This window comes from Lepisma saccharinum, unplaced genomic scaffold (assembly GCF_977018435.1).
Source record: "Lepisma saccharinum unplaced genomic scaffold, izLepSacc3.1 HAP1_SCAFFOLD_408, whole genome shotgun sequence".
Lineage (NCBI taxonomy): Eukaryota > Metazoa > Arthropoda > Insecta > Zygentoma > Lepismatidae > Lepisma > Lepisma saccharinum.
This window is the reverse complement of record NW_028143111.1, coordinates 87,945-112,240: the sequence shown is the minus strand read 5'-3', so window position 1 is coordinate 112,240 and position 24,296 is coordinate 87,945. Positions and strand designations below refer to the sequence as shown.

At 38.5% G+C, this 24,296-nt stretch overlaps 2 protein-coding genes across 3 annotated transcripts; one reads left to right on the top strand and one right to left on the bottom strand.

Moving 5' to 3' along the window:
• Positions 1-1,058: 1,058 nt before the first annotated feature.
• Positions 1,059-18,122, bottom strand: LOC145982772 (uncharacterized). Its single transcript, XM_083116136.1, has 5 exons — positions 17,923-18,122; positions 4,542-5,209; positions 2,035-3,756; positions 1,559-2,002; positions 1,059-1,099 (listed from the first exon to the last, which is right to left on the bottom strand). The coding sequence occupies exons 1-5, from the start codon at positions 18,120-18,122 to the stop codon at positions 1,059-1,061; spliced, it is 3,075 nt and encodes a 1,024-aa protein (XP_082972262.1).
• On the top strand, positions 4,172-23,529 carry LOC145982778 (hemolymph lipopolysaccharide-binding protein-like). Of its 2 annotated transcripts, none has more exons than XM_083116141.1 (4): positions 4,172-4,357; positions 18,326-18,420; positions 21,190-21,441; positions 22,636-23,529. In XM_083116141.1, the coding sequence occupies exons 2-4, from the start codon at positions 18,348-18,350 to the stop codon at positions 22,818-22,820; spliced, it is 510 nt and encodes a 169-aa protein (XP_082972267.1). In that variant the 5' UTR covers positions 4,172-4,357; positions 18,326-18,347; the 3' UTR covers positions 22,821-23,529. The 2 variants fall into 2 exon arrangements, with proteins under 2 accessions (XP_082972267.1, XP_082972268.1); XM_083116142.1 differs by lacking the exon at positions 4,172-4,357 and adding an exon at positions 16,463-16,501.
• Positions 23,530-24,296: the final 767 nt, after the last annotated feature.

Sequence of the window (24,296 nt, the reverse complement as noted above, 5' to 3'; positions counted from 1 at the left end):
TTACTACAGAGAAAAATTTATGTTCGTTACGGTCATCAACTTCCGAATGCTCGCATAACTAGTCAAGGACTTCCGCAATGTGCGGTGTTAAGTCCAACATTATTTGATTTGTATACTTATGATCTTGGTAAACAAGTATTGAAGTATGCTAGATTATTGCAACATGCAGATGATATTGTTATATACAAAAGCAGCAAGAATCTATCTGATGGTATAGAGAAAACACAACTGGCTTTAAACGAATTATGAACATGGTGTGATAACAATGGCATAAACATTAACGTAGAAAAATCATCTGTAATTGTGTTCCATAGAAAAAGATTACAAACTCCAGTTGTGTTCGACATTAATGGATCACACATAAAACAAACTAGGACACACAAATTTCTTGGTATTATGTTGGATGATAAATTGAAATGGAAAGCTAAAGTAGAACACATGGAAGAAAAGGCGCTTAAGGCGTTTAACATTATGAAATGTCTCACAGTCAAGAAAAAGTGGGTAGCAGATCCTAGACTACTCCACATTGTTCACAAGCAAATGCTAAACTCAAGATTAGAATATGGCTCTTTCTTGATTAACAATAATCTAAATTGGGCATTTGGGAAAATATCTTCAATACAATATCATAGTTTATGTAGAATCTTTGGTCTATGGAAAGGAACACCGAAACGTGCTACGTTTGTTGAAGTAGGAGAACAAAAATTTCATCTACGGGAACAATATCTTGCGAGAAAATTCTTAATGAAAAAGATGTCTTCCATATCCAGTCAGATAATACCAAATTATCACTTTTACAAGCCTAAATGTCATCAAACCATACAGCTAAATATAAATTAAATCAGCATACAAAGTAGATTAAGGATTTCATACCGAAAGTTATTAGATTTTCAACGTCTCCGTACTTTACGACAGACTATTTTAAATTAGAAAAAAATACTTCCCGTTCACTTTCCTCCATATCCATATAAAGATACACGAACGGAAATGCTAAGTATGCTGAATAACATATTCATGGAATATATACACTCTGTAGCGCATGAAGATTTTTACATAGTTCATACAGATGCATCAAAGTCCGCAACTGGTAACACTGGAGCTGCAATATATTGCAATATAATCTAATGCAATACAAAATCTACCCATTACTAACAGAATTTTCAATATTCACGGCGGAAGCGTTTGCTATTCGTCAAGCATTGTTGCATATACAGGAGAAAATCCTCAAGAGGGTAGTGATCGTTACTGATTCAGCTTCAGTCTTACACTCCCTGGGATCGATAACAGTTGATTACTATGTAGACTGGTACATTGTTAACATAAAAATGTTGTATCACAAACTAACCAACTCAGGATACAGTAATTATTTTTTCTGGTCTCCTGGGCATACATCCATAGAAGGGAACCACATAGCAGACGCATTAGCCAAGTACGCAGCTGAAGAATCAAGTCACCGATCGCTTCAGATTAAATGAATGTTAGTTCAATGAACTTGAATTTATCTGTTGTTTATATCTGTGTAATAACTTAATGCACTTTTGGTTTCCTGATTCACTACCGTAATCTAAAGGAGTTTTTCCGTTCCAGTCAGTAACATTAGTGGATGCTCCTTTTCTCAATAGCATGTTAACACAAATGTCACATCCTTTCAATGCTGCACTGTGAAGAGCTGTGAAACCAGCATTAGTTCTGGTATTCAACTCAGCCCCTTTTGATAGCAAAGTATTCATTATACCATGCCGACTATAATCAACTGCAAAGTGTAGCAGAGTTTGACCTCTCGCATTTTTGCAATTAACACAGTTACCACGAATTGCGAGTGATTCGAAGTTACTGAGATGGCGTCTTTCGGCTGCAATATGAGTCGGACACTTAACAGAACACAATTTTTCCGGATTAAGATCAACTCCATTTTCTATCAGGATGTCAATTACTTCATTGTTGCCTTTCTTCTTTGCAGCAAGATGCAAAGCTTGCATCCCATCTTGACCCTTGCTCCGAACTGAAGCAATACTTGAACGCATCCCACATTACCGTTCTCAGCGGCATAATGAAGTGATATTTTACCATGAGAATCCACACAGTTAACGTTTGATCCTTTCTCTAGTAACAATAGAACAGAATCCAGTAAATTATTCATGACAGCCAAGTGCAAAGCTGTTCTGACTTCTTTGTCTGCTACACTAATGTCACAGTTTGCTTCCAACAGCTGTAACAGACATCTTCCGCGCTTTTTAACTGGTTCCTCATTTGTTGCTGATACATCAGTCCTAGGATCATCTACGGAGTTTTGGAGCTCGTCTTCCAACTTGGTTTTCTTCCCCTGAACAACCTTGTGTAATGCAGATTCATGTTGATCTGTGACAACATTGATTTCACAGCCATATAAAATCAACATCTCTACACACTTTTCATGCCCATTCTCAGCAGCCAGATGCAACGGAGAAGTTTCATTACTGGACACGGTATTAACCTGTGCTCCATAATGAATTAGCTGCTTCACGCAATTCAAATTCCCTCCTATCACGCCGTAATGCAGTGGGAAATAACCGTCCTGATCTGTTGCATTAACGTCAGCTGAATACTTTAACAGTTTGATCAAGGATCCATCGTGTCCGCGTTCTGCGCCTAACATTAATGACGTTAGAAAGTTATTTTCTTTAGCGTCGACCTCAGCTCCTTTCTCAAGAAGAAGCGAAATGCACTTCTCGTTACCTACTTCGGCTGCCAAATGCAAAGGCGTTTGACCCTTTTTGTCTCTGTGATTGCAGTCTCCTCCATGGTTGATCACTGCTTCAAGACACTCAACGTGTCCCCATTTTGCAGCGATCGACAAGGCAGTATGTCCGTCTATGGTTTCTTGGTCTACTTTAGCACCACGAGACAACAAGAGTTCAACGAGCTCAAGATCTGCTAAGTAGCAAACCTTGTAAAGAGGCGACCATTGTAGACCCTTGGTATAGTTCACATCGGCCCCGTGATCTATGAGAACTTTCGTGCAGGCAACGTGTCCCTTAACAATCGCTGAGAACAATGGTGTGTAACCACTACCTGCAATGCTATTGATTGCAGCCCCTTTCTCCAAAAGCAAAGAAACACAGTCAACATGGCCTTTATCTGATGCCCAATGTAAAGGAATCCACTTGTTCACGTTAATGAAATTGACATTAGGCCCATTTGCAATCAATATATCGGCGCACTCTGTATGTCCTCCTCGAACAGCAAGGAACAAGGGACTACTCTTATAGTAGCCTTGGACGTCCACGTATGCACCTTTGGACAAAAGAAACTTAATCACATCTGTAAATCCATGTTCTGCTGCAACGTGTAAAACCGTGTTATTCTCATCATTTTCAGAATCTAGTTCCTCCTCACTAATAGTCATATCTTCCAGAATATCAAGAAATCCAAACTGAGCGGCGTAGTGCAAGCGTTTCATTCTACTTTCGTCGACCAAAGTATGCTTAAGCAGAAGATGTGTGCATTGTCGCCACCGTTCCATTGCAGCTCGGTCCAAAGGGTAAAGATCTTCTTTATCCAGGACATAAGAAGAAGCATTGTTCTTCAAAAATATCTCACAGCAATCAACATGACCGCCGGCAGCTGATAAGTGCAAAGGTGTTTCACCATTATTTGTTCTACATTCCAAATCCACATTATATTCCATTAACGTCTGGATACACTCAACATTTCCTGAACTGCCAGCATGGTGAATTGCAGTATATCCATTCTCGCCAAAGTAATTAACATCTGCTCCTAGTTGTATTAACAATTCAATACAATTCTCGGAACCATATGTTGAGACGCTGAGCAGAGCTTCATTTAAACAAATGCCATACTTCGATAATAAACGAATGCATTGTACAGTGGGATCCATGAGTATTACCGTGCAAATTGTCCATGACTATTTTCATTAATTTTTCTCTTACATCCTGTGTGTTTTTAAACGATGGATTTTTATGTATGCTGGTGAAGAAGTAGTCAACAGCTTGTTTGAGTTTTGTTTTAATTCTTGAAGCTGTTATTGGGTCAAATAAAGTGCACGAACATGGTGATGGACAATTTGCAAGGTAATACTCATGGATCCCACTGTACGTCAGAACGTGAGGTGAAAATTTCGAGAGTCTTCTCTATAAAACGTTTTCCATCCCCGCTGTGTTCTAATCTAAAAGAGTGGTGTTCCATTAGTGCGTACACGAACTCGATATTCCTGTATTTTGCAGCAAGAAGCAATAGTTCTGAATTAGAGACTGATTCATCAAACGTCCCAGTTAATAATTCCAGTAGAAGTTGAACGTGTCCCGTGCGTGCAGCGAAATCAACTGTTCGTAAATGAGATTGTGTTTTCTTAGTTTTGGTAAGCTCTAAGAAAACTCCAGAGTCTAGCAATAGGTCAAGAATTTTAACATCATTTCTCGATGAGATGTCAGTACCTAAATTACAAAATTTATCCCATAAGTTCATATCGATACCACTTTCAATCAATAAATCAACAATTTTGGTATCACCACGTTGAAATGCCTTGTGCACAAGCTTCCTACTTTTAATATTATATCTTTCCAAGTCTACTCCACACTCTAGAAGTAACTGCACACAAGTATATGCTCCATTAGAAAATGCCGAATTGAGGAACTGTCCATAATCGAATCTGCACCCAGTTTGGAAAAATATCCCAGCACATTCAGCGTGATCATTCACTGTACACGCCTGCAGAGGCGTAAAACCTTTGTTGTTTGTTGCGTTAAGAATCACACAATCTTCTTTAACCAAAACTGTAACACATTTTGTCCATCCCCTGCCGCACGCCATGTGAAGAGGTGTGTCGCCGTTGCAATCGGTGGCATTCACACAAGCGCCATTGCGAACAAGTTCTTCAGTACAATCAGCATGTCCAGACATAGCAGCGAGATGTAAAGGTGAAATTCCATCTGATGAGTGGAGATTTATTGTTGCCCCTGACTTCACTAATATTCTAACGCACTCTACATTGCCTTTTTCTGCAGCCACGTGCAAAGGTGTGAATCCTCTGTTATCTGTCTGATTGATATCAATTTCTGTATTCAGTAGCAGATTGATGCAGTCGACATTGGCGAAATGCAGAAGTGTTTGTCCTTCTCGATTTCTGGAATCTATGGAGAAGTTACACTTCATCTGAGAAGTCTCTCTTCTCGGTTGCAATAGAGTATTCATGTAATCCAGGACAGTTTTCCTTTAAAAGAAAGTACAAGTTTAATTTAATCCAGCCCGGAATATTTATCTAAATATATTTGTTTAATTTTATTATCTCATCAATAATTTACATTAGATATTGACATAAGTCAATGTGGCACATTACATACAGGATGAGCCAAAAGTCAGGAGCCATAGGACAATTGGATTAATCGTACGTTAGTGGCTGGATGACAAGTTTCCGGGGAGGTGGATGGATCGGCGAGGCCCCGCTGAGTGGCTGACAAGGTCCCCTGACCTCACACCAATAGATTACTACCTATGGGGTCACCTGAAGGCAATGCTTTATTCCACCCAGATTCGAAAACTACACCATCTGCAAAGGAGGATACCGCCTGCCACAATCCTCAGTGTCCTGAAGAACTGGGAGCGTCGTCTGAACATATGCTTTGCTGAAGAGGGTCAACATATTGAGCATATCGGTGAATAACACTATGATTCCTGACTTTTGACTCACCCTGTATTATTTTGCATGTACTTTATAATATTGCTACTCATCATGATTCCATTATTATAAAATCATTAAAGTCGAGCAATTAGTAAGTTTTATTAAGAACCAATTATTTCAATATGTCACGCTTAGCAGTTGAGATTTCAAATACGACATGTTTTCCATTCACCTACACCCTGTTACGGGAATATCTGGAGCAAGCAAACGAAATCAAGTAGTGACTCGAGATAGCTGGACCAATGCACGCGTAAGAGGGGAAGTGACCGCATGGAGGGGAAATGCGACTACAGCAAACTAGCCGTTTGCAGCAGCGCGCACTGATTTGCTCGCTTTCACCTCTTTTCTACCGTTATGCGCGACCTTGCTCCACAGATTCCCGAGACAGAGTGTAATTCTCGATCTCTGGCAAGAACGGACTACCACTTGTAGGGTTTGTTTATGCTCAGATGGGCTAATCGAGACCGGACCTACAGTTTGACTCTGAACCGCTTGATTACAAGCAGTCTTCACTACTACCATTACCACATTACCACTTCCATGTATTGTCTACACATGCTCTATTCATGGTGTGGATTGAGAAGACTCGGGCCTATTTTCAATTGTCCAATCTTTTCTACTCGAACAGCAGACCAACAGTTCTGAGATGTTATGCAGGAATAAATATGAAATATAAAAGTAATTATGCGATGGTATATTTAACATACATATGTACTCGAATCCAGAACACCATAAAATTCAAGGCGCAGCTAAATTTTCAACATCCAAAGCCCCCCTCCAAAACATGCGCCATTTTAGAATAATTGAAACACGCTATTGTAATGTAATATTAATGTGATCAGCACGACGAACTCCCACGCATGACAGGGTTACACTACTCATTCGTAGCTCCCCAATTTCCTCACGATGGTGGGTGGCCACCGGTCGCAAGGTTGTCACACTTCCCGCAGGAGACTCCAACCTCCGCGCGTTCCGTTGCCGGAGTCCCAAGCATTAAGCTTGACGCCCAATGAGAGGCGGCGAAACACGGAAATATCCGGCAAAGCAACTTCCGTTGTCTGCTTCTATTGAAATCAAATGGTGTAACGCCCACTGCAGAGAACCGCGCTGAGCCGAAGCATGGGATTCCCAGCTAGAAGTTATCTGAAGGGTTATCTCTAGTGCTAGGATTTTGATGCAAATGCATCTTTTTTGGTAAGGTAGAAACATTGCATTAGTAGATAGGAACGTGTTTTACACATAAGTGAATCAATGCCTTTGTTAGGGCATTTCTTTGCATTTTTGACCCTTTTTTGGAGTAAGGGTCGTTTTTTAAACTTTTTAAACCGTTTAAGTCATTTTCTGGCCTATTAAAAGTCATATTATGCATTTTTCTACATTTTTGTGAAAGAAGGGGCATTTTACATGCAAATGCAATCCTTTGAAGGAGAGAGGTTCCCGACTCTCTTATCATTGGCTTCAGCGCAGTTCTGAACGACCGTGTTTGAAGAAACAAAGAAATTCTGTGCAGTATTGTTGACACAAGCTGTTGTGTAACATTTCAGCTCAAACAATGTGATTTCCCCCTCTATCAGTAAATATATTGTCGCCAGACGGATTATTGTTGAAAAACAAGGGGTACAAAGTTTTGTGCACTGTATCGGACATTTTGTCAGGTAAGCAATTTGCACTCCGTGCAATTGAAAGTGACTTAACAGCAAGAGCTATTGTTCATTTCAAGTACGCTCCTCTTGTGTCGGTGGAAGTCGAGAGCAAGTTTTTAATGTACAAGGTGCTCTTGTCCGACAACCGACATTCACTTTTGAAAATTTGCATATGATTTTCATTGTGTACTGCACCTCAGTACTTAAAGTGTAAAAGATGACAAAAAGTGAACTTTCTTACTTGTACTACCATACGTAATGAACATGTGATAGATACTGTAATGTTAATGTGTAATTTGAATTTCTCTTGGTAGTTTATACATTTGTTTTACAAATCGTTCAGAATTTTTAGGTCATTTTTCTAAGTTTACAGGGCATTTTCTTGCATGTTTTAATTCATAAATGCATTTTTCAAGGTCATTTATTGGCAATTTTAAGGCCATCAAAATCCAATCCCTAGTATCACCCACTGAGACGCCGGAAGCGAAACTGGTCCGTTCCGTTGCCGCGCTTCCGGCATCTCAGTGGGCGTGAAGCTTTACACCGCACAGCCACGGTGCGGATCCAGCACCGTAGCTAGCTAGTTGCCCCTCCCCCTCCCCCCTCCGCCGAACTACCAAGCATCGACATTTTATGTGCGTTCTTCCATATTTTCTTCTTATGCCACGGGGCCTCCCCCATGGCACACTGATAGCGTCATTGCCTTGTAATCAAGGGGTCCCGGGTTCGATACCCGGTGAAGACACAAGTGGTTCGGATTCCACTTTGAACTGTAGGCCCAGTCCCGATTAGCGTTACTGTGGATAAAGTGGACTTAAAACAGAAAATCAAATAAAAAATTGTTATGCCACGGTTTAAATTCTTATTTACATCCTACAAACATTGAAATGAGAAAACACGAGAAAAACTCACAAAAATGTAAGATTCGTAATTAACATTTCTGTAAAAAATAATAATAATAATAATATTTCAGTTATGTCCTAGTGTCTGAAGTACATCTTTAAAAAACTACTATTACTACTACTTTTGGAAACAGAAAATTGCAAGTTTGAATATTTCCATTACATATTGTAATCTTACTTGTCGTTTTTTTTTACAAATAAAAATTAATGGCGCCCTCTGTGAATGGCGCCCTAGGTTTCAAACCCCCTAGCCGACCTCTCGCCTTGACTTTGCGGATCTACGCAACTAAACAAGATGGCAAGGTGATTAAATATGGCGGACAAATAGAACAAAGTAAGAAAACTTTGGAATCTAAACTTCAAGTGGTTAATGGGCGCAATATATGATTTGTTAAATGAACTACGAAAACCAAGTCATATTAATCAAAGAAAGGTAAAACGAGTGATTAAGTGTGTTGTAATTTAAGTCGAGTTCATTTTAAATGCACTGATTTTTAAAGTGTAATATTGCTATAACACGTTGAGGCAGGATAATAAAAGGTAACTTCCAAAGAAGCATGCCTATCTGGATTAGTATCCAAGGCTGATTTTTTCTCAAGGGGGGGGCAGAGTCATAGAAACTTTTTATTATTGTTGTTATTATTATGTTACTACTACTAGTACTTTACAAATCATAAAATTCAAATTGAATTGAAAATACTTGGCGTTGTATACAAGTTCAGACTCGAGTCTACTACTTAGACAGAAACTGGATTCGCCTTTCTTCCTTTCAATAAGCATCTGGACTATCACTTTGTTGATTAACGACCAGTTCATTTACTTGTTGTACTCCTTCACAATGCACATATATCAATCAAGAGACCACTTAATCTACTGTCTTTCATGGTACCTCTGCTCCATGTTTTATGTGCCGAAGGGTACTGTAAAACCATAATAATAATAATAATAATAGTTGCTGCTGTAACGTACGGCCTGTAAGTCAAAGAAAAAATATTTTTTTATTATAAAATATCGCTACAATTTCAGCATTCGAATTACATTAACTCTTTCGAGAAATCTCAGGAGGAAAAAGTGCTCCCCCTGACCCCTCCCTGCGGGCGCCCTTGTCTAAGACTCTAACCATTTCACCACCCATCTCAGAATCATGTACAGGCACACAACATTCCATAGTGATAACAATTGTACTTACATGATGATCTTTCAACAGAGTTTGCATTAGATGACCATCAGCTTGGTACTACAATGTACTTTCATTTGGAAATTAGTCCACACCTCTCATCCATTCATTGAGAAACTTTCTTTTCTTGTTTTTCTTCTTCAAAGCTGGAAGAACATTAACTGGTAAATACATGTATAAGTAAACCTACAGCTAACTACAAACAGTATACTTTATTCTTATGACTACATGAAATATAAGAAAGGCAGAGTGTGATGCTGTTCTTATTAAAGGAAATAAGTCAAGTGTGTGGTAAAAATATAAGTTATGCCTAACTCCTGAATAAAGGCCTTAAGAAAATAAAGAAACATAATCTCTCATATAAACATCACAACTATTTCGTTATATAAGCTCATTGACATGTATCTACAAAGAGATTTCGGTTGGTTCTGAATGGTGAAGCATTTGTAGTTATATCTTCGACCAAACTCAGGTGCACAATGTCACAACAGCGACTTGATTCCTATATTCTGCTACACATATATGTTCTGGTTGAAATTATACTACAATTAGATATTCGTTATTCATGTTATTATGTGTGGAGTTAAGTCTTTGCCATGATCTTCTTCCATGTGCAAACACACATCAATGGGAACATGAATTCAATGCACAAGTATAAGTTGTGTAACAAGATCCATTACAACAACATTTTGTTTCACAAAAGGTACAATTACGCCATTTGATGAAATGGGTTCTTAAAACATATCTATTTAAATAAGGAATTAAATTACAAAGCAACACAAACGAATCTATGTGATAATATTTTAATTGCTTCTATTAGAGAATAAAGGGACAAATAAAGTCAATTTCAGAAATCACAGACTACATGTCATGTTCTGCACCTGCAGATTGAACATGAGCCTGAAGATTGCACATGATACACATTCACCACTGGCATCCTCAGAATAAAGTCCTTCACAAGAAATACATTCAGCATCTAGGACATCTTCATCTGGCGCAACGGTTTAGGGAACGCATGTCGGTTTACTGAACAACGCCATCAACAACAATAACCTAAAAAAATCTAAAAACACATCTTCCTAAATAAAACGAAATATATAATTGGAATCATTATTCTGTCTACAATAATGTGATTAAAACTATAAAACTTTACTCATCCTTCCACTATGAATAATATACAGACTAACAAAAATATTGAAATAAACCCCAAAACAAAAATCTCTCCCTACACAAAGAAAACCGTCACGAACACGTGTTTCGCTGGTCGCACAATTGAGAGCCTAGAGAATAGAGTTACCCTGTTGCTGCGAAGAGGCAGGACTTCTCGGCTGTGAAATAGGGGTGTGTCGGTTTAGGAAACCTATGTCAGTTTTGGGGAGTTCCGACATTTCCGACACTATCATTTGCGACACTAAGGCAAAAACTGGTTTTATCCCGTCATAAGCGACACTGCTTGGATTTTCCCCTACGATTTCTAATTTGTTTACCAGAATTAGCGACATTTGCGTACGTGCAGCATCAATAGCGTCTCTGAAGAAAGTATTTCCCGAGGCTCAGGTCAGTGGTTGTAATTATCACTTCAACCAATGTTTGTGGCGAAAGGTGCAGGAGTTGGGACTGACAAACGATTACCTAACAGATCCCGACTTGCGGCTGTGTATAAGAATGTGTTCAGCTCTGGCTTACCTCCCTGTGGCTGACGTCGATGATGGATGGCTGTATGTGATGGAAGATGCACCAAACCACGACATATTGAGAACATTTTTGGATTATTTCGTTGAACAGTGGATGAACAACTCTGTTTTCGACATTTCTATGTGGAACTGCTCCCAACAGCGGCACAGGACTAACAATGCAGTCGGGATGGAACCATACAGTTAATGTATTGACGGAAAAGTCAAGTCCTAACGTGTACCAATTAGTGAAGACTTTAAGATTAGAAGCTGTGTACAACTACTACTTATGTGCGAGGAAGGCCTGGAATCTTAAAGGGAAACGTAGACGACGTCAGTACATTACATTAGATGAGAGAATACAAAGAGCGTTTGCCGACTATGAAATGCATAGAGATCTTAAGCGCTTTTTGAGGAGAATGGCGTACATTCAGAAATTAGAATGAAAATAGTAAGATGTTGGTTCAACTACAAGAGAAACGACGCATTCTATATTTCTACATTGACAAGGGATTGCAGTCTGCTCCTATACTGACAAGGGATCTAAAAAATCCGTCATTGAAGAAGGATAAATACATCCAGCTTTTAAACACCCAGCTTCCATGATGCCAGTGTGAAGGAAAACTAATAAAGGTTTTCAAAAACACACCAGCTTCCATGATGCTGCCAGTCCTAAGCCTGGATAAAGTGTGACGGGAAGCTATTTACACTTTGTGTCGCAGATGACGGTGTCGCAACTGTCATGGAATATATTTTCCATACAGTGTCGCAGATGACGGCAGAAATGCTAGTGTCGCATACGACGGAGTCGCAAAAGTCGTGGATTCCAGTTTTGGTGACTTTCTCTATATATACGATTGATTGATTTCGCTTATTTTACTTCGCTTTCTGCCAATTTTGGCTAATCATGAAGACAAAGATAATATGATAAAATTGATTAAGGAAAACACATAAAGAACACCCACGTCGGGACACCAGGTGTCCTAGCACGCTGTGCAAACCACTCCGCCTCGGAGGTCATCAGCATATGTCTGTCTGTGCATGTGTGTGTAATTAAAATATGCTTGATGAAAAATGCTATTAGACACTCACCGTGAAATTTGTAGCAGGAAGGTTGTAGTTTCATCTCTCAGGAGCAAAAAATTTAACAGAATGAGATAAGCACTACGGTTGCAAAAGCATATCTTCCATGTCTTATCAAAAATACTGACTAACCGATAACGTGTTAGTCCAAATACTTTCATTGAAAGGATTAATTTGTTTGGAAAACAACTTCAAATCTTAAGGACAAAGACTTTTCACAAAATTTCAAGGTACTCTCCTCTGCGAAGAACATAACACCGCCACCTCTTAATTCTAATCTCCGTGGCGGAGTGGTTAGCACGGCACGTTACGACGTCAAGGGCCCCATGTTGAAATCCCGGCCTTGGCACGTGTGTTATTTGTGTGTTTTCCTTAATCAATTCCATCATATTCATATCATCACTCATCCTTATCTTCGTGATGAACCGAAAGTGGCAGAAAAGCGAAGAAAATAAATCAATCAATTTTTATCACAATCCCGTCAAGCACTATCTAGGTATGCTCTACGCCACTCGTACCTGTTCTATTGGCTTCCTTTCATGCATTGTCCTTTCACCACAAATATTTTCTTTATGATACACTCATATCTCTTTCTGCATTTCTGTACATTGTTCAGGCAAGGCTCAAGATGAAATTTTCACCAGGGCGAGATTGATTTCCGGCAACTCCCCTATTTTACACCCTACCCCCGCCAATGTTTGTACACTGGTTTCATAACTAGAAATAATAGCCGTATTTTAAAAATAAGTACTTTAAGTGTTATTGTTAAAGAACTCATTTATTGTAGGTATTACAGTTCTGCATGGGACCAATTTCGCTCGCTCGTACTCTTTCGAGTCTCTCAACCTCGAGCGTGTACAATGGAAAATTAATTTAATCTGACAATAATCGTAGAGTGGCCTCCCGATGGCGCAGTGTAATCAAAGGAGTCACGGGTTCCATACCCGGTGCAAACACATGGTGGTTCCGATCCCACTATGCATAAAGTGGACTTAAAACTTAATAATCGTAGACACGTATGTGTAAAATATCCGCTTTGGTAGTTTCAGTCCACAATCATTTTCATACATGTATTGGTAAGATAAACTAAACTACATTTTAACATAGAGATAATGACTATGTCCACTTAAGTTTCATTTTCACCGCGTCTTGACGATCCATATTTGAGGTCCCAGTACCACAGACCAATTACGGTTATGCGTGCACAACTGGGCTTCGAGCGTATACCGCTCGTTTTGCCTGTTCGATCATTATTCGCTCGACCGAAAAATCTCTCAATTCCCTACACTATCTAACGTCATCCGTGCGAACTATTTGACGCTAGAAAGAAATCCTCTCCCTGCAGCATTCTGTAGAGTTTATTTAATACCTACATAATGACACAAAATAACATCAATATCTTAGCTTAAATTGCTACATGATTTTTCAATATAGTTATTGTGTTATGCAACAGTAACTTTAATATATTTTTTCAATAATATCCAACTCTTTTTAAAACAAATAGCCACGCAGCAGGTGGAGGCACATAGTGGTTCGGCACTTAAACTGTAGGTCCAGTCCCGATTAGCAGTCTGTGCTGCATGAGTTTACAATACCGGACCAGTCTCCAATTTCTATAAAATTTCGCCTACTTACTAATTTCGGTGTCCTGATGACATATATGTGGTTCATATTTGGCGGTCACTTGTTAAAATTGTACATTTACGTGTAGAACTTGTAAAATAACCTTGCGAGTTACCACGGTGATTGTCCATACACAGCAATTCGGAACCATCTTTCTTTCGCAATTCGTTAATGGTCTTCCTTTACGCACAACAATCTTGCTGACGTCAGACGAGGAATGCCTACGAGGTTAGGTTAGGTTCCATTAGCATAAATACAAAGAAAAATTAACATTTGAGCTAACAGAACTATACCTTGTCTTGCCTGTTGATTTCTTCATGTTGGGAAAATGGCGTCTTCCTTGGAGCTATTGTTCTTATGGTACGGTTACGTTACGTTAAGAAAACATAGTTTATTTCGTTTTTTTCTCGATTTCCATACTCGACCGCCAATGATTACATGCAGATTCGTGATCAGTAGTTCACAATTAGTGAGTAGGCGAAATTTCATAGAAATTGGAGAGCTGTCCGGTATTGTAAACTCGTTCCGTCGGCGCACAGAGTGGACTTTAAAATAAATTCAAACAAACAAATAAACACGTTTATGTAATCATAAATAAAGCTTGACACCCCCGAGGACTCCCGGTCCTTAAGGCTCGCCTGACATTACTTGTATCTTTGATATTCCGTATTGATTGATTTTATATATATATATATATATATATATATATATATATATAAACGGCTGCAGCCGCGATTTCCCCTCCATGCAATCACTCCGCCTCTCACACGTTCATTGGCCAAACAGAGACTTGTTTTCATTTGCTGTCTTTAGCGATTCCCAAGGCAGAGTGTAAAATGCACTTAAACTACAGAATCATCATGATATGGCAATAAATTTTCTGCAGGAAAAAAGGTCAGTTTCTATCTGCTTGCCCTAGAGTCGTTTTCACGTTCAGAAGACACAACGGCGCTTATGGAGAAACCGCACAGTGTTGCCAATACAGCGCTAGCTCATGTCGCCGGGAAATGATGACCTTCCTTCACAATGAAGGTGTTACATATTTTGTATATATAATGATAATTATATGTAATTATTAATATTATACTGTGAACGTTACAGTTACCCTTTTTACTATGATCCATTGCGATCACTACACACGCGAGTGTAATGCACGAATATGACACTTCAGAAATCACTTAAAAAAGTAAACATCACTGAGAGCTCACACAACTGAAAACACTTTTTTCGGGAGAGGGAAAAAGTCTAAACAGACCAAAGTAGATCTCTCACTCAAGTAAGGGGAACCTGGCACATGGGTTAAAATCAAGTTGCAACCCAAACAAACAAGTGAGTTATGGCCCACGTGAACTGATAAGACGTGAATGACTCAAGCAAGGCATGTCATATTTCTATCTTGAAGCCCCATATTTTGTCACGTGTTGGAAATCCTTTCAAATGTTAATATGGTGTCTATGAATTTGTGTGTACGTTGGAAACTGAAAGGTGATCTTCATTTCAGTATTAATGTCGACAGTAATGTAAACAAAAACAACGTGTATTTGCCGCAGCACTTATGTTTCTCACAACAGCAGCATTGGAAATAATTGTCAATTATTAAATTTAAGTAATTTCAATTCTATTATAACAAACTGCATGAAGTTCATATTTTTACTGAATGGAAATAAAATGACAACTCGAAAACTTGGTGGTGATTAGCCGGAATGCTGCGGTGAGCCAGCTCAAGATGGCCAGACAACGTCTCCTTACTTCGCGCGCGGTTCGGGTTAAAAAGAAACTATAAATGCATGGAAGTAATATTTCTGGGAACCTTTGAGTGGTTATAAAAATAATTTCATTATTTTCTCCACAACTTTGTCGCTGGAAGTTTTTACTTGGAATTACAGAACAAGAAATGGCCAGTGACGACATTTTCTACTGCACGAATATAAAAAATTTCCACATACTTTATTTGAATATTTTTTAATGCGAATATGCTTTAATGTATTGATAAATTCTGAGTACCACCATCACCTATGACAATTAAAAAACAGTGTCAATTTTTTTAATAATGAGTGCTTCAATTTTACGGCATGTTTCAACGTTAGGAATGAAAACAATGTAAAAATTGTGTTTTCACAGAAAATTTGCGTTTTTAATTTATTTAAAATTATGTAAGCAAGTTATCAGTTTTTTGTGTTCACCATCGTATTCTCTACAAAATTTCCTGCAAAACTGCAGGAACCGATTTTACTTAAGCTAAATTTGTAAATCCAGAAATTTCACAACAGCGCGCTCGTATTTCCCATAAGAAAAGCATTGCCCATAAGAGCCCATTGTGTCTTCTGAACATGAAAACGACTCTAGGTGCAATGTTTCTGATCAAATAAAGAGATAAAGTAGTAATGAAGAAGGTGTTCTGACTAAATAGTTGCTATGATATTCATCAAACACGTGTAACATTTTATCAACTTTCTCTGTAACCTAATAAGGTTAATGAAAGCAATTTATCACACTGCAATGCAACTACAAAACGTCCTGCAACGCGCCCCAAGTTTTCTTGCATCAAGATATAAGCCACTGTGGTGAAACTGATAATATTGTAACGAACATAAATTACTCAGCCATAGCTACACGAGCTATATCTTGCCACCCGTGGATTTCTTTCACATATGAAACAACTTAACTTTCTCTGATAAAGCATTCTACGCAGGAAGTTCTTTCCACCTTCTAAGCTTTAACAGGTTCGTAGTTCTTCAGGTAAGTTAGCTATGTTTTAGCTCCGCATGAGCACAGACATCAGTGAAGGGACTAGATCTTTTGTAAGTAGAAGGTTTGGCTGAAATAAGTTGGTGCATTTTAATCTAACGTACGCAAAGAGCCATGTTGGAAGTTTTCGTTGGATTTGACGTTATTTTTCGGAATTTAGGAGAAAGGGGGCCAACCTTCTAAGTATGATACTTTCAACTATACGCACGGCCATGAAAATAGGCGGCTGGGCAGAATTGCGCTGTTGCCACATATGGGAGAAGCAAAGCGAGAGCGGGATAAAAGTAGGTGGTTCCCGCGCACTGTGTGGCAACGTCAACCGGGCTGCGTTGCCTAGTTCGAGCGTCAGACCATGTCATCCCTGACCTTTCGAGCAAAATACTGTCAGTTTGTATCACACGGATTACAAAGAGCAACTCTACAACGAGATCCTTCATTCTCTTAAATCTGCGAACACACGGGTTGTACTCCGACGTGGCAACAGCGCGAACTTCAACCACGCGCCTAGTTTCATGCCCTGCCTTCAGGAATAGATGTTATAGGAAATTTTATGTCGAAACACTACGATATTTTTGTATAATAATATCGTCAATATATTTCTTTCACTGTAAGTATGGTATCGGCGACATGCGTGTGTTGCTAATACGATACTTTGCTGGTATAGTTTCAGTGATATTTATCGTGCCACCAAAATATCGTGTTGCAAAATGTGATTTAGCAAGAAAACTGAACATCTTTCCCTCACAAACCATGTATGTGCCATTTTGTTTTGGCAAACTATTTCACCAGTTCATCATTCCATCTCACATTCACGATTATCCAACCACGTTAATAGACATCTACGGTACAAATAAATATTTGAAGAGAAGATATGGGTAAAATATATGGCATTTTTCAAGTTTTGAAAGATAGATTGCAAAATAATGAAATTGTCAGTGTTAAGATCGTATTATTCATTGTTCGTGCAATAACGGTAACATTTTATTTATTCATATGTATAATTTTCAGTGAGTTTTCAAACTCCCCTATTACGCTAAACGTGACGGGCGAAGTTATAAAAAAGAAAATTGAATTGTAATTATTAAATGGTGCGCCTGCGACTGAGTGTGTGTTTTTTGAAGAGACAAAATGTACTGTACATTTTCAATTTTTAAGCTTGCAGAAATTCTGTTTCTCCAGGAATGAAGGTGACTAAAATAATATATAGGGTGTCCATAAATTATTCATCCCATAACAGATCTTTACTGTAAAAAGTTTCTCGGAAACAACAGACATGAAATCTCATTCATTGAATTAAAAGAATTTTGGTGAACATACTTCTCATTATTAGTAAACTTCTACATGGCCACCCTGAGCGGTTTGCACAATATCAAGTATATTGATGAATTCACTCTACGTGTTGTAAATCATATCCACTGTGATTGATGCCACAGCCCCCTTCATCCTAGGCTTCAATTCAACCAAGTTCGTAACGTTCTTGCTGTAGACGATATCCTTCACGTAACCGCACATAAAGAAATCTAGGGCATTTTGTACAGGAGACTTTGTTTTCCTCAACCACAACACACAAATTGCCTTTTCCTGCACCATCGCCATTTTCACTGTTTTACTGTCTTGCCGTAATGCATGATGGTACCTAGTGTTGCCAAGTACATGGAATATTTTACTTTAGATCATCTTCATGTTAATACAAATGACCTCCTCTCCACTTGCATAGACAGTTTTCTAAGGTTAACATTTATGGGGTGAATTATATCTGGACAGGCTGTATAATAATATATATTTTTTTCATTGCATAGAATATAACGTTACAACGAGACAATGGATGTACTTCCGGTTCTTCTTACAATCTTGTCCATCTCAGCATTTGGATGTGACGCACTACTTGCCCCAGGTAATTTTAACGCTTTATACTCGATTACAACCGGTAATTTGAAGGACGATGAAAATATTATTAATTAAATATACACTAATAGTAATTTTAGTTAATTAATATGGTTCTGTGTAATCCATGGTTGTACCTGTCAGTCTTCCTTAATGTAACACATTTCTGGTTTATACCTGTGATGTAAATAAGAACGAAATCTCCGTGAAATTTGTGATTCATTCTAACTTTCAGTGAGGCAAAGGCGAGGTTTAAAATGTACTAATTGTCACTATTAATACAACTAAAATCATGTTAGATTTAATTAGGAATCAACTGACAACATGTTTAATGGCAGTTATTAAGCAATGGTATTATAGACGTAGTATATAAAAATATTCTCACAAATTACATAAAATATATGATATTTTAATATATGGTCGAAACCTGTGATTATATTGGAATGAAGCTCAAGTGATTTTATGACGTAACTTTGTCTTTACCGAAGACGCCCTTGTCTAGCGTTGAACCTAGAAGTCCCCTATTGCTGTGCTATGAGCAATACTAATACTAATACTAACAGCACGACCATTCAAAGACGCTGCCACGACACGATTGAATACAATGGCGGAAACCAAGAACAGTGATGGTATTAACAAACTGGTATCACGCTATGATAAGTGCTTGAATGGGTATGGCGAATGTGTGGTTTTATGGTTTCTGCACCATAATTTTTTGCACACATCACTTGTCGTTTCTATACGTGGGTTGTAAATAAAGTAGTGGCAACACTGCCTGGTAAAGGTAATGACACTGTGCATGCGCTATCAGGCAGTGAGCAATGTCAATTTGGAGCCATGCTGATGCGTGGAGTGTCAAAAGTGGTCGGTGCAGCGAGTGCTGTTGTGCATGTAAGATGTCGAAATGAACACCATTTTCTGTACTGCTCTAAAACATGTTTACAAAGGTAGAACAGTGATTGTGGATCAAAATCCAGGTTTGATCATGGCAAAATGCACAAGAATGCGATCAAAACTTGCATGAGGCCTGAAGGAACAATAACTGATGGTTGCACAATGGTGACAATTCCAGAAACCCAGCATGATGCAATTTTCCTCATGCTGAGGTTGTTCTCACGGACGCATCGCAACCTCCTAAAGAAATGCACTTACCCATTATGCAACCATCAGATACGGCTACGTATTGTTGCCACAGGCTTCAGGCAAGTCTTACTGACATTGTCGTGCATTTGTCCACAGGCAACCTGGATTTTGATCCGCAATCAATGTTCTACCTTTATGAACATGTTTTAGAGAAGTACAGAAAATGGTGTTCATTTCAACCTCCTGCATACACCACAGCACTCGCTCTACCGACCACTTTTGGCACTCCACACATCGAGATGGGCCCAAACTGACTTGGCTCACTGCCTGATAGTGCATGCATGATGTTATCACCTCTTCCTGACAGTGTTGCCACTACTTTATTTACAAGCCACGTATATTCATGAGGGAGACTGATCAAACGTTAGAACATCGCCTCTGAACACAGTACGCTGACTCAATCGTGCAACCAATATCTAGCATACCGCTGGGCTAGCACTAACATTCTTCCGTCGCTACCGGGTTCATCCGCCTGGTAGAGACAATCAACCGGTGGTAGAGGAATGAAAACCTGCAGGCTCAACGTATTATGACAGAGAATATAACGTCGCCTATGGGGTGAATTGGAACAGTTATCGTAGATCACAGAAACCGTCGGGATGTCCGCGGTAAGCTCCGCGAGCGAGTTGAATCACGGAGGATGCCCGAGGCGAGACGAGACGGTGACACCGGCATGGGCCTGCGGGTAGCCAGCGGCGATTGGGCCAGGTAAGTGTGGAGAGAGCTCCGTCTTCTTCATCTTCTCTCTTCTCGGCCAGGCGGGCCGACGAGTTAAACTTAAGCCGGATTTAGACGAAAGCATTTCCTTTAACATTTTTGCTAGCTTAAATGCTATCTATGTAAATGCTTCCAAAAATCTTATAACAGATAGCATATTACACGAAAGCATTTTATGGAACATTTCTGTTACCTGATTCAATTACAATGTACACTACATACAGCACGAAAGGCACGTCGAGTTAAACCGTCAATGCTGTGTGCTCGGTGTTCACAATTGGAAAGCTAAAATATTCTTCCATACGTGTATAGTAAACGTTGTAAAGTATGTATTTTATCAGCGCCATTCTTCTCTACCTAAAACAATTTAATTCAAAGAGATATTCCTCTCGGTTGAATAGTTATCGAAGTTTAAAAATGTGAAGTGATACGTTGTTTACATCTCACGCGGCCGCCATTACAGCTGCACACGTGACCTACAGGTCGCTTCTGATTGGTTACGCTACGAAAAGTGATACAGACCGAGCCTATCCTTGACAAATGCCATACGATTTCTCACTTTACACTGTAGCTTTTTGGTCATGGCGTAAATGTTAAGAAAAATGCTAAGTAAAATGCTTTCGTCTGAAGCGGGCTTTAACCTCTCGCTTTTCTTCGAGCTACATCCCTGTGTTTCCAGCGATCCCCGTCACTAAATGGAGCCACGCATTAATATATACGAGGGTCGTCCAGATAAAAGGGGCGTTTTGCTGTGAAACACAAATGACAAATGATGTGTGTAGTAAACACGACGGGTGAATAGTTCATAAGTCTTATATGTTTAAATATGTTACGTTATACTTTTACTCCGTATGCTTATTAAGGTTTCAGGAAGGAAGAAAAGCTATTTGATGTAAATATTGTAATTTACTTGCAACAGGCGAGCAGTGCATCATAGGCCCCTACATTCCGGGCCTTCGTCTGGGGCGTTATATATACCACACTGAAAAGAAAAGCTGGGAGGAAGCTACAGTCATTTGTGCGTTGGAAGGAGCCCACTTGGCCATCATCAACACGCCTGAGGAAGAAGCCGGCATCAAGAATTTGGTATCGAAAGTTGGTATTTCTGGAAGTTACGCAGATATTGGAATGCATGACCTGAACAAGGAGGGAGTTTTCGAGACAGTTGAAGGTGAGTCATTGGTCTTGGCTTCGCATCCCAGCCTGGGCAAGGGATGTTCTTTGCGAGTGTCTCTTCATCGATTTCATCATATCATCACTCATCCTCATCCTTGCAATTACCCGAAAGTGACAAAAGAGAAGACAACTAAACCGAACCAATGTGTTCTTCTAATCTATCAGAACTTATTACTTCAAATATTATACAAAAAAGCACATTATAACTTACCTTCTACGGAATTACTGTACAAAATGGGTTTCCAAATCATTTTGGAGTTTATTTTCCGACGCGACACTTCCAGAAGTCTGAAATATCCTTTCAGTTAAACTTGATTAATTCTGTTGCAAATGTTTAATGAAAAACTCCTTCAAATAGAAATAAACTTAATACTCTAACAACTACATAAATGTGCTATTGGAAGGGAAAGCCTATTTTGTGAAATAAGTAGGGAACGGGTTTTAACGGATTTTAAGGAGCAGTATCTTTCCAAAAATATTGCTGTTTTCATACCGATCGTTTGAGATATGTATTACAGGACATGAAATCAAGTAAAATGAACACACTTTGTTGCACCTTTTTGTGAGATTAGCACGTTTATCCCCTTTCTTACCTCTCATTGATGCTTTAGCACCTTTTCCATTCCTTTTTTGTCATGTTTTGTTAAAGAATTGGACAGAAAAATAAATTATGATTTTCACTCTTCTTCTTGGGCAGCTACATAAAATCCTATAGTCTCATTTTGTAGAGCAGAACGAGAGCTATAAAATGGCATAATATAATCATTGCAGCCCCAATAGTTCCCAAGATAATGTATCAAAACCCGCGAAAGAAAACACAATCTTCAACAAAACCTATTCGGCAGAACCACAGTTCTCTCAGCGGTCCGCGCGAATTATATACAGAAGGCGCATAATAAAGAGAGTATTTTATCAGCACCATCTATTGAACCTTTTTGAAAACATTTTCAGAACCTTTTTCTCCCTTCCCCGACCATAATTCTGCACCTTAAAATCCTTTCACTAGTAATAAGTACATTTTTGAAATCAAATTTATTGTTCTATTCACCATTTTAACACCGAAATATCATTTTGAATGTCGCTTTTCGTCCCGAAATGTGCCCACTTTTTGTACCGAAATCTTAATCTTTATTCACCATAAGAATGTGGTTCTGGCTTTGACTAATTCGATTCCTTTTATTTCCTGCAGGAGACCTCTTGTATGGCATATACTATTCCTGGAACAATGGAGAACCTAATAACAGCGGTGGAAATGAAAATTGCGGGAATATTGTAAAGAGCGCAAAGTTAAACGACGGTCAATGTGCCAAACCGAGGCCATTTTTGTGCGAAATGTATTTCAATGATTGCTTCACCATGCCATGCTGTGCATAATTTTTGCAATTTATTTTTGTAGGTTTTCGGTGATGGAAAACTGCGTTCATAATTATTCGGGTTATTAGGGGGTTAGAGAATAAACTAACCTAAGCAATATGACTGTTTTGTATGATTTTCAAAGTGTACAGATTACCTTGATTCACAAAAATATATATACTAGGGGCATTTCAGCGTTACGTGTGACATTTTATACAAAATTTAAGGTTCTAGATACAAAAAGTAATTAAAATATACATAATGAACTGATATCATAGTACTGTGAAGTACCTTGTTGGGCCTGCTAACAAATTAAAAAAAATAGTATGATGGCATAGGCTGAATGCATGAAAAGCTTTAACAAAAGTACGTTACGTGTGTAACGGTTTAAAAATGTAGCAAACTTTGGCTTCATTTGTCTGTGAAGCAATAGGCCGCAGATGCTTGTAACTTATATTGGTGAAATGTGTAAATTATATGCAATGACAAACATCTAAAACTTAATGCAATTAAAAGCAATAATAATTTCCATATTCATTAATTTTGTTATTGGCATGGAGTAGGACCACTTTTCGTGGAATGCCTCACGAATAAAACACATCGGCTACCTCTCGGATACTCAAAATTTGTGAATTTTAACCAATATTTCACAAAATGTGTTATGTTGTAATTTGTAGTATTTTATTAAAATTATTTCAAACTATTAGAATTATTAATTCGTTAACGGGTTTAAATCATTACCAATCATTGATTTAGGAACAGTCTTAAATTGTAATTATTCATTTTATTTAATGAACAATGCAATGTAAATTTCAATGGGAAAATAAAATTTAAACTTATGCAAATACATATGTGTGTTTTCTCTGTTGTGTTAATGCTCTCTAGCTTGAACATGATATTCTTGTATTTAAATACCACGGCTAACAACATACACTATGAATATAAACAATTCGGAATCGCACAATACACACTTTTACAACCTTACTGTAAATCGTTAATAATTTCCTCTCAATTTACCACACTACTAATCCCAGGTTATGCCGATTCTATTCCAAAATGGAAATTCCACAAAAGTTTTGAAATTTCTCGATTTCTGTTGAACTAAATAACCTGTCACACAATGTGGAGGAATGCTATACCAGCATACAGGGTGATTGGTAATTCGACCTATTTCTGGAAAGGGGTTATACTAGAGAACATTTACAACAAATTTGACCCTATGCACCGGGGGTCGGAAATCAATGGGTTTCGAGTTATTGCAGTTTGTAGATTTTCTTGACATATTCCGACTTGCGACCAAAAACTACTAATTGTGAAAAAACAACTACACTCAGGGCACTAAACCAACACGTTGCTAACAGCTGACGAATGCGTGACTACTGGAAAAAATTCATGCCCAAAATTCCCATACCCACAGAAAGAAACAGTCATTTAAACACACGTCATGAAGAAATTTGGAAATTATCGTTTAAATCGAATAGGATTACTAAAAAAAAT

What these genes read in the sequence shown, in the direction of transcription:
- LOC145982778 (XM_083116141.1), top strand. Translation starts at nt 18,348, where the DNA reads ATGGATGTACTTCCGGTTCTTCTTACAATCTTGTCCATCTCAGCATTT. An exon ending in TGACGCACTACTTGCCCCAG is followed by an intron (nt 18,421 to 21,189) that starts GTAATTTTAACG and finishes TACTTGCAACAG; the next exon opens with GCGAGCAGTGCATCATAGGC. An exon ending in AGTTTTCGAGACAGTTGAAG is followed by an intron (nt 21,442 to 22,635) that starts GTGAGTCATTGG and finishes TATTTCCTGCAG; the next exon opens with GAGACCTCTTGTATGGCATA.
- LOC145982772 (XM_083116136.1), bottom strand. Translation starts at nt 18,122, where the DNA reads ATGGCGATGGTGCAGGAAAAGGCAATTTGTGTGTTGTGGTTGAGGAAA. An exon ending in GGAAAGATATAATATTAAAA is followed by an intron (nt 3,757 to 4,541) that starts GTAGGAAGCTTG and finishes TAATACAACTAG; the next exon opens with GAGCAGATGTTAATTACTTT. An exon ending in AAAAACTCCTTTAGATTACG is followed by an intron (nt 1,100 to 1,558) that starts GTAGTGAATCAG and finishes AATATATTGCAG; the next exon opens with CTCCAGTGTTACCAGTTGCG.